The 15,129-nt window shown below is 32.1% G+C and overlaps 1 protein-coding gene and 1 long non-coding RNA gene across 4 annotated transcripts in view; one reads left to right on the forward strand and one right to left on the reverse strand.

Moving 5' to 3' along the window:
* The window catches only part of LOC127718868 (epidermal growth factor receptor-like), a 213,534-nt gene that overhangs the window by 114,735 nt on the left and 83,670 nt on the right, over window positions 1–15,129 (forward strand). For all 3 annotated transcript variants that reach the window (XM_052224917.1, XM_052224918.1, XM_052224919.1), the window contains exons 5-7: window positions 3,338–3,459; window positions 4,141–4,282; window positions 5,261–5,368. In XM_052224917.1, coding sequence (XP_052080877.1) covers window positions 3,338–3,459; window positions 4,141–4,282; window positions 5,261–5,368 — 372 coding nt within the window. The remainder of the gene's footprint in view (window positions 1–3,337; window positions 3,460–4,140; window positions 4,283–5,260; window positions 5,369–15,129) is intronic.
* On the reverse strand, window positions 8,106–14,037 carry LOC127718959 (uncharacterized). The gene is made up of 2 exons (XR_007990065.1): window positions 13,194–14,037; window positions 8,106–9,690 (listed from the first exon to the last, which is right to left on the reverse strand). It is a non-coding gene; the product is annotated as an uncharacterized LOC127718959 (long non-coding RNA).

The following is a 15,129-nucleotide window of genomic DNA, read 5'->3' on the forward strand; positions in this document are numbered from 1 at the left end:
TATAGAATTTTATTAATACTTTAAAGTAACAAGCACCTGTTTCCCTTTGTAGTTTACATATATTGCATCCTGTTATAGATGCTAAATTAAAAGTCTGGAGTGAACAGATCAAATTAATTTCTAAACTTTCAGTTTAAAGTATGATGTAAATAAAGAGAATTTGAATGATGTCCTCAAGATTACAAAATTTATTGTAGATCCAGAAAGGATAAAATAGAACTGAAATATATAACATATTTTATAGAGGGTTGTCATAGTTCTGTGTTGATAATTGGACATAAAAATACTGTCGATGTTATCCTTAGTGGGATTAAACACTGATAATTTAGGCAAGTGAAGCATTTACCACAAAATTATTAGGAAAATAATATGGGGACACAGGTGAATGACATTAGCAGTAGGAAAAACAAGACAATGGATTAAAACAATTGTAAATCTACTGAAATGAAAATGATGAATTGGTCTGGAAGTAAATATTTTTGATCAAGTATGGTGTGTTCTATAAATAAAAAAACTCTTTGGTCACTTTTATTTCAAGACTTTTTTTTTCTATACCAAAAAGAAAAACAGAAAATTTCTTTGTCTCTAGTTGATAGATTAAGAAATTGTTTAAGAATATGGATTTTGAAAATAAGGACTATTTTCATAATTATTGGATTTTAATTAGACTACATTAAAACTATTTCAGCAATATCTTTAAAATACAAAATTATAGATGGGTTCATCAGATGAAAGAGATTTAAAATATAATCTTGCAGAAAACAGTCTTAATTGTCTTGTCTGCTAAAAAATGCGAGACATAAACATAGGGATTACAATCTGGCAACAGTGTAAACTACTTATATAAAGCCTTATATTTCAGAAGGTAGAAGACCTTGATACATCATACCTTGTATGCAGATGCCTTATGCTACAATGTTTATTTCTGTCATATTTCCATTGTCCTTGACCTCATTTTCATGGTTCAGTGACTGGTTGGAAAACAATTGTAGTTTTTTTGTCAAGTGCAAAACTCACTTATTATGAGTAGTAGGATAACTATATTTGGTATAACAGATCCCTGCAAGGTTTAGATATTGTTCAGACAGGGTACATGGTTCATTGGTCAATTTTAAGTTGTTGTGGTTTTGTGTGTTTATTGTATACTTTAAACAATAGATCAACTATATCTGATGAATAGAATGATTTGAAGGTCTACATGTCTGTCTGGCATATTTCATCTGACCCTGCCTGACCTTCATTGGATAATGTTAAGTTTTCATGGTTTTGTCTGTTTATCAGATACTAATAAGCAATAGATCAACTATATTTGGTGTATGGAATGATTGCATGGTGCTCATGTTGTCTGGCAGGGATAACCTGAACATGACCTAATTTTTATTGTTCAATGGTCAATTTTCGTAATTAGGTCTATTTCTCAGATGCTATAAACAAAAGGTTAACTATATTTTATGTATGGTATGAAACTTAATCATGATAAGTAAAGCAGGCGAGACATTTCAGTGTGTGCACTCTTGTTTTAATTAGGTGTACATGATTTTTTTTATGAATAAAGCCTTGTTTGTTTTGTAATATCAGATTAGATTAGGATTGCCTTCAAATACAAAATACTTGGGTCGTTTCTTAAAGAAATATTTGTGGAACATTGATATTTTTTTTAATTATTTTTTGAGATTTGTGCAATTGCTGTGAGTTTGGAATGATTATTTCTCTATCACTTGTTATATGCTTTAAAAAAAAAATAAGCAACATGTTGGGAGAGAAAACTATCATTAAAGTTGATTTTCTGTTTATAATTGACATTGTAAAATTTACCAATGTCAGATAGAATTAGAATAATTAGATTTTGTAAATGATGTCTTTTTTCAAGTAATTACATTAAACTAAGAGACTAAGCATTGTAAGACTAAAAGACTACAGCAGACACACCAATCTCTCTCCATCGCATGTCACAGAAACAAAAGAACAAGTTGTAATTACTTAAGATTGATAAACTTAACCAGAAACAACAGTTACAAACAAATGGTTACCAGTCATGCCTTTACTGACAGTTCTCATTAAACCAATAATTTACAGTTCATCACTGGATTCCAGTCAAACAACATGTTAAATAACCCATCACAAGAAAACCTGTTCAATAACAGAGGTAAAATCATTGTATTGATGTAAATAATATCATGTTGTCTACATTTTGTCTCTCCATAGTAAGATGTGTTTATACCAAATGCAATGAAAATGTGGAGGGCACAGAACTGAGAAATGTTTCACTATAAAATAATTGCAGTACTTAGTTATTTGTATAGAATTAAATATAAATACATTGAAAAAAATTATAAAAACCCTACTCAAGTCCAGATAATACTAAATTTAATATGCATCAAGTTGTGCGTATTAGTTGTTGTCTCTCTTCTTAATTTGGCTGCAGAGGTGAGACTTTTGGGTGCTGTTTTCATTGATGTCAACAATTTTTTAAAGCTTGAGATTATGTCAGATTAAGGGGAACCACTTACGGTAAATCAATGGTATTTGGAATTGTAGTTGTATTATTTTGCCTGTTACCATGTTTTGCCTGTTACCTTGGTCATAATCTATTTACTTTGAAACTATTCCATAGTTTACATGTTGGAGTGTTGCTATTTTAATTGCAACATTTGCATCATACAATGTACTATCAAAATTGCATTACAGACAAGACATATATCTCTGGTTTAACAATTTATAAAATGATTTGATTTTGTTTCCTCTTGCCTTTAGAATGCTAATACTTGGCATATACTATTTGAATAAAGCCTTGTATTTAAGAGGATTGAAGGAAGAAGAGCTGGATAATCCATACTGTACGGTCCAAAGTTTTCTTTTGCCAAACTTCGATTGTCCTTGACCTCATTTTTATATTCAGTTGTTGCATAAAAACACCAGGTTTGTTTGGGATTTTTTGCAGTTATTATGATAACAACACAACTGCATGTTGTATATATAATCAATGCCAGATAAATATGTTCTTCAATCAGGATTCACCAGACCTTGACCTCATTTCATGGTTCAGTTGCAAAAGTTTAGTTTTCATGATTTGGTAAGTATCTTAGATACTATTAACAATATGTCAACTATATTTGGTATCTTAGAAGCAAACAAATAAGAAATAATTGATTGTTCGTTGCTTAACGTCCAGTGGCAAATATTTCATGCAATTTGTCATTAACTTTCAGAAAAGTTTGAGGGTTTACCATGTAGGTATTGGTTTCTTCCACCAGTACAACTGACCGTCAGGGAAACATATGTATATAAATATGAAAAAAAAAGTAATCAGTAATTATAAGCTGTTTTTAAATTTCAGTGAACCATGCAACAGTTTGTAGCCAGACATGTGAAGATAGATGTTTCGGCAGTGACCCAAACCAGTGTTGCCATCCTGAATGTGCTGCTGGGTGTCATGGACCAAAGAAAACAGATTGTTATGTAAGTGAGCTCTGTAATGATGGTATGCCTTTATATATTCAATAATGGAATATTAACACATATTTGCTGACAATTTCGGTTAAGATTTTAAGAGATCAAACATGTAAAATGATCTCTTAAAACGTTAACCGAAATTTCATAGAAAAAAAAAGGTTGATAAAAGCATGACTTTTGTACAGTTGCAAAATTCAGAGTGGAAAATCACATCAAAGATTTCATAATTTATTTTCTTGCTTATTAATGCAAGATTCCTGAGATGAGACCAATTTGAAATATTGTAACATTTTAACATTATCCCTGTGAAGCCCATCTTTTTAAAAGACATGTTTTTGACTGCTCTGTGATGAATTTTTATAGAAATGAAGTTCTAATATGTTGAAGATCAAAATAGAATAAAGGGGGCAGATAAAGACACATTGAAATTTGAAAGCAGTAACATAAGAAATTGGACATGCAATTTATTGAAGCAAGTGAAAATTTACCATAGGTCATAGAGATTTTATTCAAATGCAGGCTTTAAATACTAAAATTGAAACTTTAGCATAATATAAGAAGCAAATTTGCTTTTTGCTACAAACACACAGATGGACTCTTTGGATTCAATTATGCTATGTTTTGTGAATTCCCAAATTCTAATTTTGGCATTTGGTTCTTTGACACATTTTCTCTCATTAATTTCAGGCATGCAAGCATTACTCTAATGATGGAGAATGTGTCAGTCGTTGTCCACCACATCAGGTTTATAATCCATACAAACTTGAAATGGAAGAAAATCCAGCAGGAAAATTTGCATATGGTGCACTTTGTCAAAAAGACTGTCCCAGTAAGTATAAAATATGTTCCAAGGGAAGTAATTCAAAAAAGGAATGACAACTTAAATGGAATATTGGAGAAAGAGAATATCAGGTTGTTATAGCTATATCAAAATGAAACTAAAGCATAAAAGATAAGCTAAAATGTTCAAATTATGTCAAGTGGATTATGTTTGTGTGTTGGAAAATTGGTTATCTCTTTGATCTCATTTGATTTAAAATAATAACATTAACACTTTATAAATTTGATGCATTCAAAGTGCTTTTCTGGATCTTCCTCAGGAACGCTCAAACCAAAAAATGTGAAAACCAATGATGTATAAATACTTGAATACTAGAAAAGCTACATCACCAAAGACGACCTTAAAAGAATAGCCAAATGCATAAAAGGTCAACTTTGAACCATAGTTTCTAAATGATTTGTTAATTTATCAACTAAGAATTTAAGAAATTTTTTTTATAAATATATTTTACAAATATATGAGTCTATTGGAATTTGAGGAACATATGTATGTATAGCATACAATTTTTATTATATAAGATTGGCAAAACTACAATAAAATTGAACAAAATTGACATGACTTATTTTACTTAAATATCTGTGGGGGGAAAGTTAAATTTATGTGTACGATTGAGGTGTTACACACAAATATGTGATTTTAATCTAATATTTGTACTAGATATTTAACAGTAAATAACTGGTTGCCTGTTAGTAAGAAGTAGTACAGGGATACTAGGTCATGAAGCTCAAATTGTTTTCTATTCCATTTAAATTTAGTGCACATAGAAACATAATGCTAAAAAAATTTATTTGTCTGCTTATGTAGCATCTGTAATTATATGGTATCCTGTTTTGAATACAAAATAAAAGTTATACCATAGTATCACATGAAAAAGATGGTATGATATTCATAAAAAGATATTTCATAAAATGTAGATCCAGTTTACTTGAAGATATATTTCTGGATCTTTGTATGCATATATTATAGAACATTTGTTGAAAGATAAAGAACAAAATGTTTGTGTAAAAACCTGCCGAACCAGGTTCCATGATGTAAATGGTACATGTGTGGAATGTAATGGACCCTGTCCTAAAGGTAAGTTTATTCATAATACTTGTAGCTTTAATAAATAACAAAAAAAATGTAGAGAACAGAATAAAAAAGATCTGGAAATTTTAAACAACTCAGTAATAATAATTTTGTCGACAAGAAATCTGGTGTTTTTCATTGAACTTAATTTTGCAGGTTAGACATTACAGCATGTCGGTTCTAGGTAAATTTAAACATTATCCAGCTACTACATCAGCATTATAGGCTAAGTTTGGTAAATAGAATTTAGGGTCAAATTCAGCAAAAACAACATGTCTGTATATTCTTTTCACCTTTACTCTAATCACTATGTAGTAATTGGCAACAGTGTTAGCTACTGGTAACTGTTCACAGAACACTGGTCTTATCTCAAATTTATCATTCTTATATGTCTTAAATTTTCAGAATGAACCTCGTGTTATTCAACTCAAATTTTGTGTATAAAAAGTTTATGGTCTGAAGTTTCCATATAGGATAACTGAATTGTCCTGCACCTAGTTTTCATGGTTCAAGGTCTTACTAAGGAAGGGCCAAGTTTTCATAACTATGTCAGTTTCTAAGTTACTTTAAGTGATAGGCAACTATATTTGTTCTTCGTTCTATGTTTTCATGTTCTCTTCGAATCATTTTTAACCGGATTTTCGAAGGAAAAATCGGTTATTGATTTGGGAATGTACAGCGGGTGGAAGGGCGGGCAGGCAGGCGGCTGCCAAACAGTGTCCGTTCATTAACATGCAAACGCTTTGACGACATTTTTTCAAATTTAGATATGTTGTTTCCTGTGACTAAATGAAGGTCAACTTCTATTTTCACTATTTTAGCTTTTCTGGTTGTTGAGTTGTCGACCTTTTAGTAGCCAGAAGTTATACTTATTATATGATTGAGTTATTTCCCTTTGAACAGAAATTGTGATTTGCAAATATCATTTTCATTAGATAATAATCTATTTTTATTAAAGGATATATTTCATTACATTACATTGTGTAGATAAAATTGTTGACATTGATAGATAAGTTGCAGATCTATATTAGTTTGTGACAAATGAAAGAAAAAATATTGGGAAATATTAATTATATATATAAAGTGTTTTTAAATAATTTTTACCTGTTATCAGATAACAAAGCATCTGGTAAATATGTTATCAAACAATTATAATTGGAGTGAGAGATTTATTTGAAAATTTTCTGTTTCCTAAGTGTTGATGATGATAAGATCTGTTGGTCTGTATAAATAAAGTTTGCAATTTACTGTTCATTACTAGACATTTTAAAGATAATTACAGATAAGTTTTATATATTTTTAATAGATATTGTATTAATGATAAATGACATTTTGGATTTTTTTTCTTCTTTTCTTTGGTAAATTGTTTGAAGAATTTTGTGGTAGGTTTGTTTTGTTATTAGGTCTTTCCACTTTTCTGTGGAAAGACCTATTGGTTTTTCTTCTGATTATTTTTTTTTTTTTTCTTCTGCCAAATTTTGTTCTTGCGATAAATTTTTGTTTCGCAAGATGTCGCTTAGATGTTTCGTATATGATATCGAACAGTTTATGCGCCTTTGAAATTGACCCTGCTTAACCGAATACTTTTCTTTGAAGGAGTTATCTCCCCAAACACTGTTTTCCTTGTGCATGCATCTCCTCCGTAACTGTAAAAGAAAGCGACAAATTTATTTTACCAAATTGCTCGTTATATCCTCAGGATGTTTTGTCCAATTTTGACCAAAGCGATACGTAAACTCCATATGAGAGTTATTTCCCCTTCTGTATTTGACATAAGGGATATATTAATATATAGCATGAATGGTAAGTGATAGAGATCTAAGGTATATTGATTTGAGTTCCTTGGTTCATTTAAATGAAATTGAGGCCAAGATCAAAGGTCAAGGTCATATTCTAAATTTTGACTTTTCCTTGTTATTTGATCTCCTCTGTCACTTTTAAAATTACAAATTAAAGAACTAGTGCAAAATGTTTGCTTAATTGTGATTAAGATATGATACATTTGGTCTGAAACAATCCAATGATATCTTATAGGAGTTATTGTCCCTGAAATGATTCAATTTAAGGTTAATTGATTATTACTCCAACTTGGTACATGATAAAGCCATAGGGTCTTTTGCAAACTGTTGGTTGACATATGACCTTGAAAAAAGTAAACCGGAAGTGACCTTGAGTGAACCGGAAGGAGTATTTTTTGCACTTATTTCATTGAAAAGTACCTTGAAACCATATATTTTTTGAATGATCATAGGTTAACCTATCATTTGAGACTGGAAGTGACAGTTTATAAACCGGAAGTAGCATATTATCTTCCTTATTACAGGCATAAGTATATACAAACTATATATTTTTGGAATCAGTGTGAATAAAGCAATCATATGAGACCGGAAGTGACATTTTCTAAACTGGAAGTTGGCAATTATCTCCCTTATTTCAGGCAAAAGTATATAGAAACCATTTATTTATTGAATCAGTATGAAGAAATCTATACTTTGACGCTATTAATAACTTTGAGTAAACCAGAAGTAGCTTCCTATCAATTATTTAGAAAATTGATGTGGAAAGACCTTCAATTGTTCTTTGAACAATTGGTTTTTAATTAGGTCTTTCCACTTTTCTGTGGAAAGACCTATTGGTTTTCTTCTGATTATTAGGTCTTTCCACTTTTCTGTGGAAAGACCTATTGGTTTTCTTCTGATTATTTGTTTTTTTTTTTTCTTCCGCCTAAATTGTTCTTGCGATAAATATTTGTTTCGCAATATGTCGCTTAGATATTTCTCATATTGTATTGTATAGTTTATGCGCTTTTAAATTTCACCCTGCTAAGACGAACAATTTTCTTTGTAAGAGTTATCTCCCTATTCACTGTTTATCAAGTGTGTGCATCTCCTTCGTTACAAAAAAAGATATCGAAAAATTCTTTTTCTAAATTGTTTGTTACATCCTCAGGAATTTTTGCCTAATTTGGATCTAAGCGATCCAGTGAGATCTTAAAGGAGTTATCTGCCTTTACCAAATTAATGTGTCGTTATGTTTTTGTAACACGTAAACCGTAAGCCGTATCCAAAAAATTTGACCAAAATGTTAGTCGCGACATGATATAACTGGAAAGGTTTTTGTCAAAATGGTACGCGTCATTGTTTTAGGGGTTCCATGCCACTGAAATAGTAAAATGAACAAAATGAACTAATTATAGCCTCAAACTTTGCAGCTATCATGATGTATACATGCATCTTATCTTAATTTATCAACCAAGGTCCACCATCCTCCACCTCTAGCCCCCCCCCTTTTTTCTTCTACTTTGAGGAATCCCATTTCGCCTTGAAGTTCAGTCCTGTACATTTGACTGTAAAAATTCAATCCTTCTGATGTACAAACTTCTTAAATAGAAATTAATTCCTGCTAAAATCGGCTCCAATTCATGTTCCCGTTAGACGCGGTCCGCTTGATTGAGAAATAAAATTCAATGACGTAGAAAAATCGTAAATATTGCTGAAATCCTACAATCAAATTTTTTAATCATGCATTGAAATACAAATCTGTGCTCCCGTAAACATGTGTACGTAAGATGCATGCATGATCCGTCATCAATGACCTGTAAATAATAAAACCAAAAGTGATCATGTTTGTCCGATCAGTACACATGTGCTCTGTTCAACGGTCTCCCCTGAAAAGAAATTAATATTCTAACTCCAGACATATATATTCGAGGGTCACGTGACTTCACAACACCATCTCGCGCGCGGACCTAAATTTAGAATAAAACATTCCATATCCAAATAAGGAAAATAAAACTTCCAAGATAAAATTTACTCCGTTTTCCTACAAATTCAATCAAAATGCATACACAACAAATAGATGAAAAATGGAAGTCCGAGGTAACATAGAAACTAGAGAAAATTTATAAACGAATGATGCTAGGATCAATTTTTATGAGGACATCTCAGGCGTCCGTTTGGCTGTGTGGGATGTACAAGGTACGCAGTCACGTTCGGTTAGAATAGGCGTTATTTGAGTTAGCTGCGTCGCACAGAAAAAGTGCCATGCATGCAATCAATCAATCAATCAATCAATCAATCGACAGACCGACCGACCGACCAACCAACCAACCAACCAACCAACCAAGCAAAAAACCAATTTATCATGTTTTGGAGGGGAAAGACCGTTAAACAATTGTTTTTAAAACAATTGATTTATATTGTAAATGTGCACTTTTAACCATTCTAATTTACCATATATATCATAAAATGTCTCATTGGCACACACCCACCTCTTTTCTTTCCTCTTCTCTCCATTTATTAGGTCTTTCCACTTTTCTGTGGAAAGACCTATTGGTTTTCTTCTGATTATTTTTTTTTTTTTTTCTTCCGCCTAATTTTGTTCTTGCGATAAATATTTGTTTCGCAATATGTCGCTTAGATATTTCTCATATTGTATCGTATAGTTTATGCGCTTTTAAATTTCACCCTGCTAAGACGAACAATTTTCTTTGTAAGAGTTATCTCCCTATTCACTGTTTATCAAGTGTGTGCATCTCCTTCCTAACAAAAAAAGATATCGAAAAATTCTTTTTCTAAATTGTTTGTTACATCCTCAGGAATTTTTGCCTAATTTGGATCTAAGCGATCCAGTGAGATCTTAAAGGAGTTATCTGCCTTTACCAAATTAATGTGTCGTTATGTTTTTGTAACACGTAAACCGTAAGCCGTATCAAAAAAATTTGACCAAAATGTTAGTCGCGACATGATATAACTGGAAAGGTTTTTGTCAAAATGGTACGCGTCATTGTTTTAGGGGTTCCATGCCACTGAAATAGTAAAATGAACAAAATGAACTAATTATAGCCTCAAACTTTGCAGCTATCATGATGTATACATGCATCTTATCTTAATTTATCAACCAAGGTCCACCATCCTCCACCTCTAGCCCCCCCCCCCACCCCCCCCCCCCTTTTTTTCTTCTACTTTGAGGAATCCCATTTCGCCTTGAAGTTCAGTCCTGTACATTTGACTGTAAAAATTCAATCCTTCTGATGTACAAACTTCTTAAATAGAAATTCATTCCTGCAAAAATCGGCTCCAATTCATGTTCCCGTTAGACGCGGTCCGCTTGATTGAGAAATAAAATTCAATGACGTAGAAAAATCGTAAATATTGCTGAAATCCTACAATCAAATTTTTTAATCATGCATTGAAATACAAATCTGTGCTCCCGTAAACGTGTGTACGTAAGATGCATGCATGATCCGTCATCAATGACCTGTAAATAATAAAACCAAAAGTGATCATGTTTGTCCGATCAGTACACATGTGCTCTGTTCAACGGTCTCCCCTGAAAAGAAATTAATATTCTAACTCCAGACATATATATTCGAGGGTCACTTGACTTCACAACACCATCTCGCGCGCGGACCTAAATTTAGAATAAAACATTCCATATCCAAATAAGGAAAATAAAACTTCCAAGATAAAATTTACTCCGTTTTCCTACAAATTCAATCAAAATGCATACACAACAAATAGATGAAAAATGGAAGTCTGAGGTAACATAGAAACTAGAGAAAATTTATAAACGAATGATGCTAGGATCAATTTTTATGAGGACATCTCAGGCGTCCGTTTGGCTGTGTGGGATGTACAAGGTACGCAGTCACGTTCGGTTAGAATAGGCGTTATTTAAGTTAGCTGCGTCGCACAGAAAAAGTGCCATGCATGCAATCAATCAATCAATCAATCAATCAATCAATCAATCAATCGACCGACCGAACGACCGACCGACCAACCAACCAACCAACCAACCAAAAAACCAATTTATCATGTTTTGGAGGGGAAAGACCGTTTAACAATTGTTTTTAAAACAATTGATTTATATATTTTTTTTTTTTTTCTTCCGCCTATTTTTGTTCTTGCGATAAATTTTTGTTTCACAAGATGTCGCTTAGATGTTTCGTATATGATATCAAACAGTTTATGCGCCTTTGACATTGACCCTGCTTAACCGAATACTTTTCTTTGTAGGAGTTATCTCCCCGAACACTGTTTTCCTTGTGTGTGCATCTCCTCCGTAACGGTAAAAGAAAGCGACAAATTTATTTTACCAAATTGCTCGTTATATCCTCAGGATGTTTTGTACAATTTTGACCGAAGCGATACGTAAACTCCATATGAGAGTTATTTCCCCTTCTGTATTTGACATAAGGGATATATAAATGTATAGCATGAATGGTAAGTGATAGAGACCTAAGGTATATTGATTTGAGTTCCTTGGTTCATTTAAATGAAATTGAGGCCAAGGTCAAAGGTCAAGATCATATTCTAAATTTTGACTTTTCCTTGTTATTTGATCTCCTCTGTCACTTTTAAAATTACAAATTAAAGAACTAGTGCAAAATGTTTGCTTAATTGTGATTAAGATATGATACATTTGGTCTGAAACAATCCAATGATATCTTATAGGAGTTATTGTCCCTGAAATGATTCAATTTAAGGTTAATTGATTATTACTCCAACTTGGTACATGATAAAGCCATAGGGTCTTTTGCAAACTGTTGGTTGACATATGACCTTGAAAAAAGTAAACCGGAAGTGACCTTGAGTGAACCGGAAGGAGTATTTTTTGCACTTATTTCATTGAAAAGTACCTTGAAATCATATATTTTTTGAATGATCATAGGTTAACCTATCATTTGAGACTGGAAGTGACAGTTTATAAACCGGAAGTAGCATATTATCTTCCTTATTACAGGCATAAGTATATACAAACTATATATTTTTGGAATCAGTGTGAATAAAGCTATCATATGAGACCGGAAGTGACATTTTCTAAACCGGAAGTTGGCAATTATCTCCCTTATTTCAGGCAAAAGTATATAGAAACCATTTATTTATTGAATCAGTATGAAGAAATCTATACTTTGACGCTATTAATAACTTTGTGTATACCAGAAGTAGCTTCCTATCAATTATTTAGAAAATTGATGTGGAAAGACCTTCAATTGTTCTTTGAACAATTGGTTTTTAATTTTTTTTTTTTCTTCCGTAAAATTTTGTTCTTGCGATAAATTTTTGTTTCGCAAGATGTAGCTTAGATGTTTCGTATATGATATCAAACAGTTTATGCGCCTTTGACATTGACCCTGCTTAACCGAATACTTTACTTTGTAGGAGTTATCTCCCCGAACACTGTTTTCCTTGTGTGTGCATCTCCTCCGTAACGGTAAAAGAAAGCGACAAATTTATTTTACCAAATTGCTCGTTATATCCTCAGGATGTTTTGTACAATTTTGACCAAAGCGATACGTAAACTCCATATGAGAGTTATTTCCCCTTCTGTATTTGACATAAGGGATATATAAATGTATAGCATGAATGGTAAGTGATAGAGACCTTAGGTATATTGATTTGAGTTCCTTGGTTCATTTAAATGAAATTGAGGCCAAGGTCAAAGGTCAAGATCATATTCTAAATTTTGACTTTTCCTTGTTATTTGATCTCCTCTGTCACTTTTAAAATTACAAATTAAAGAACTAGTGCAAAATGTTTGCTTAATTGTGATTAAGATATGATACATTTGGTCTGAAACAATCCAATGATATCTTATAGGAGTTATTGTCCCTGAAATGATTCAATTTAAGGTTAATTGATTATTACTCCAACTTGTTACATGATAAAGCCATAGGGTCTTTTGCAAACTGTTGGTTGACATATGACCTTGAAAAAAGTAAACCAGAAGTGACCTTGAGTGAACCGGAAGGAGTATTTTTTGCACTTATTTCATTGAAAAGTACCTTGAAACCATATATTTTTTGAATGATCATTTTCAGTGGAAAGACCTATTGTATTTGTTCTGATTATTATTATTATTATTAGGTCTTTCCACTTTTCTGTGGAAAGACCTATTGTATTTGTTCTGATTATTATTAGGTCTTTCCACTTTTCTGTGGAAAGACCTATTGTATTTGTTCTCATTATTATTAGGTCTTTCCACTTTTCCGTGGAAAGACCTATTGGTTTTGTTCTGAGATTTTATTTTTTTCTTCCGCCACATTTTGTTCTTGCGTAGTATTCTGGTTTTACAAGATGTCGCTTAGATTTTTCGCATATGATATCGAACAGTTATTGCGCTTTTGGAACTGACCCTGTTAAACCGTACACTTTATGTTGTAAGAGTTATCTCCCCGAACATTGTTTTTCTTGTGTCCACTACTCCTTCGCAACCGTAAAAGATTACGACAAATTTATTTTACCAAAGTGCTTCCTATATCTTCAAGATGATGAGTCGGTTTGCACCAAAGTTCTCCGGAGTCTCCATATGAGAGTTATTTCCCCTTATGCGTTTGATATAAGTGATATGCATATAAACTCATAAGCCGTAAGCTGTATAAACCTAGAGTCGCTTTATTGAAGGTCCTTGGGTCCCAACTTAGAAAATAAGGTCAAGGTCAAAGGTCAAGGTCATGTTCTAAATTTTGACATTCACTTCAAACTGCTTTTACTCAGAAAAAAGTTAGGGGTAAAATTGAAAAAAATGTTAGCAAAATGTTAGTCGCGACATTATTTATGTCGTGAATATTTGTCGAAATAATACGCGTAGTATTTTGGGGGTTTTCATGCCACTGAAATGGAAAAATCAACAAATTGACTAATTATAGCTTCAAACTTTGCAGCTCTCATGATGCGTACATGCAATTTATCTTTGTAAATCATCCAATGCCCACAACTACCCATCTACGCCCCCCCTTTTTTTTTTTAGGAATCCCATTTCTATTTTATTATAAAAATGCTAATCCTTCTTTTTTGTCGAGCCTTCGACTTTAGTCGAAAAAGCGAGACATAGCGATCCTACATTCCGTCGGCGTCGTCGTCGTCGTCGTTGTCGTCGGCGGCGTCCACAAATATTCACTCTGTGGTTAAAGTTTTTGAAATTTTAATAACTTTCTTAAACTATCCTGAATTTCTACCAAACTTGAACAGAAGCTTGTTTATGATCATAAGATAGTATCCAGAAGTAAATTTTGTAAAAATAAAATTCCATTTTTTCCGTATTTTACTTATAAATGGACTTAGTTTTTCTGCCGGGAAATATTACATTCACTCTGTGGTTAAAGTTTTTAAAATTTTAATAACTTTCTTAAACTATCCTGGGTTTCTACCAAACTTGGACAGAAGCTTGTTTATGATCATAAGATAGTATCCAGAAGTAAATTTTGTAAAAAAAAAATCCATTTTTTCCTTATTTTACTTTTAAATGGACTTAGATTTTCTGCCAGGAAACAACACATTCACTCTGTGGTTAAAGTTTTTAAAATTTTAATAACTTTCTTATACTATTTTGGATTTGTACCAAACTTGGACAGAAGCTTGTTTATGATCAAAAGCTAGTATCTAGAAGGAAATTTTGTAAAAAAATAAATCCATTTTTTCAGTATTTTACTTTTAAATGGACTTAGATTTTCTGCCAGGAAACAACACATTCACTCTGTGGTTAAAGTTTTTAAAATTTTAATAACTTTCTTATACTATTTTGGATTTGTACCAAACTTGGACAGAAGCTTGTTTATGATCAAATGCTAGTATCTAGAAGGAAATTTTGTTTTCTTCCAGTTAACATTACATTCAGTCTGCAGTTAAAGTTTTTAAACATTTATTAGATTCATAAACTATCCTGGATTTTTACCAAACTTGGACAGAAGCTTCTTACAATCAAAAGATAGTATCAAGAGGAATATTTTTATTGATTTACTTCCTCATTTTTGTTGAGCCTGCGAT

Source organism: Mytilus californianus, unplaced genomic scaffold (genome assembly GCF_021869535.1).
Source record: "Mytilus californianus isolate M0D057914Y unplaced genomic scaffold, xbMytCali1.0.p SCAF_10, whole genome shotgun sequence".
Lineage (NCBI taxonomy): Eukaryota > Metazoa > Mollusca > Bivalvia > Mytilida > Mytilidae > Mytilus > Mytilus californianus.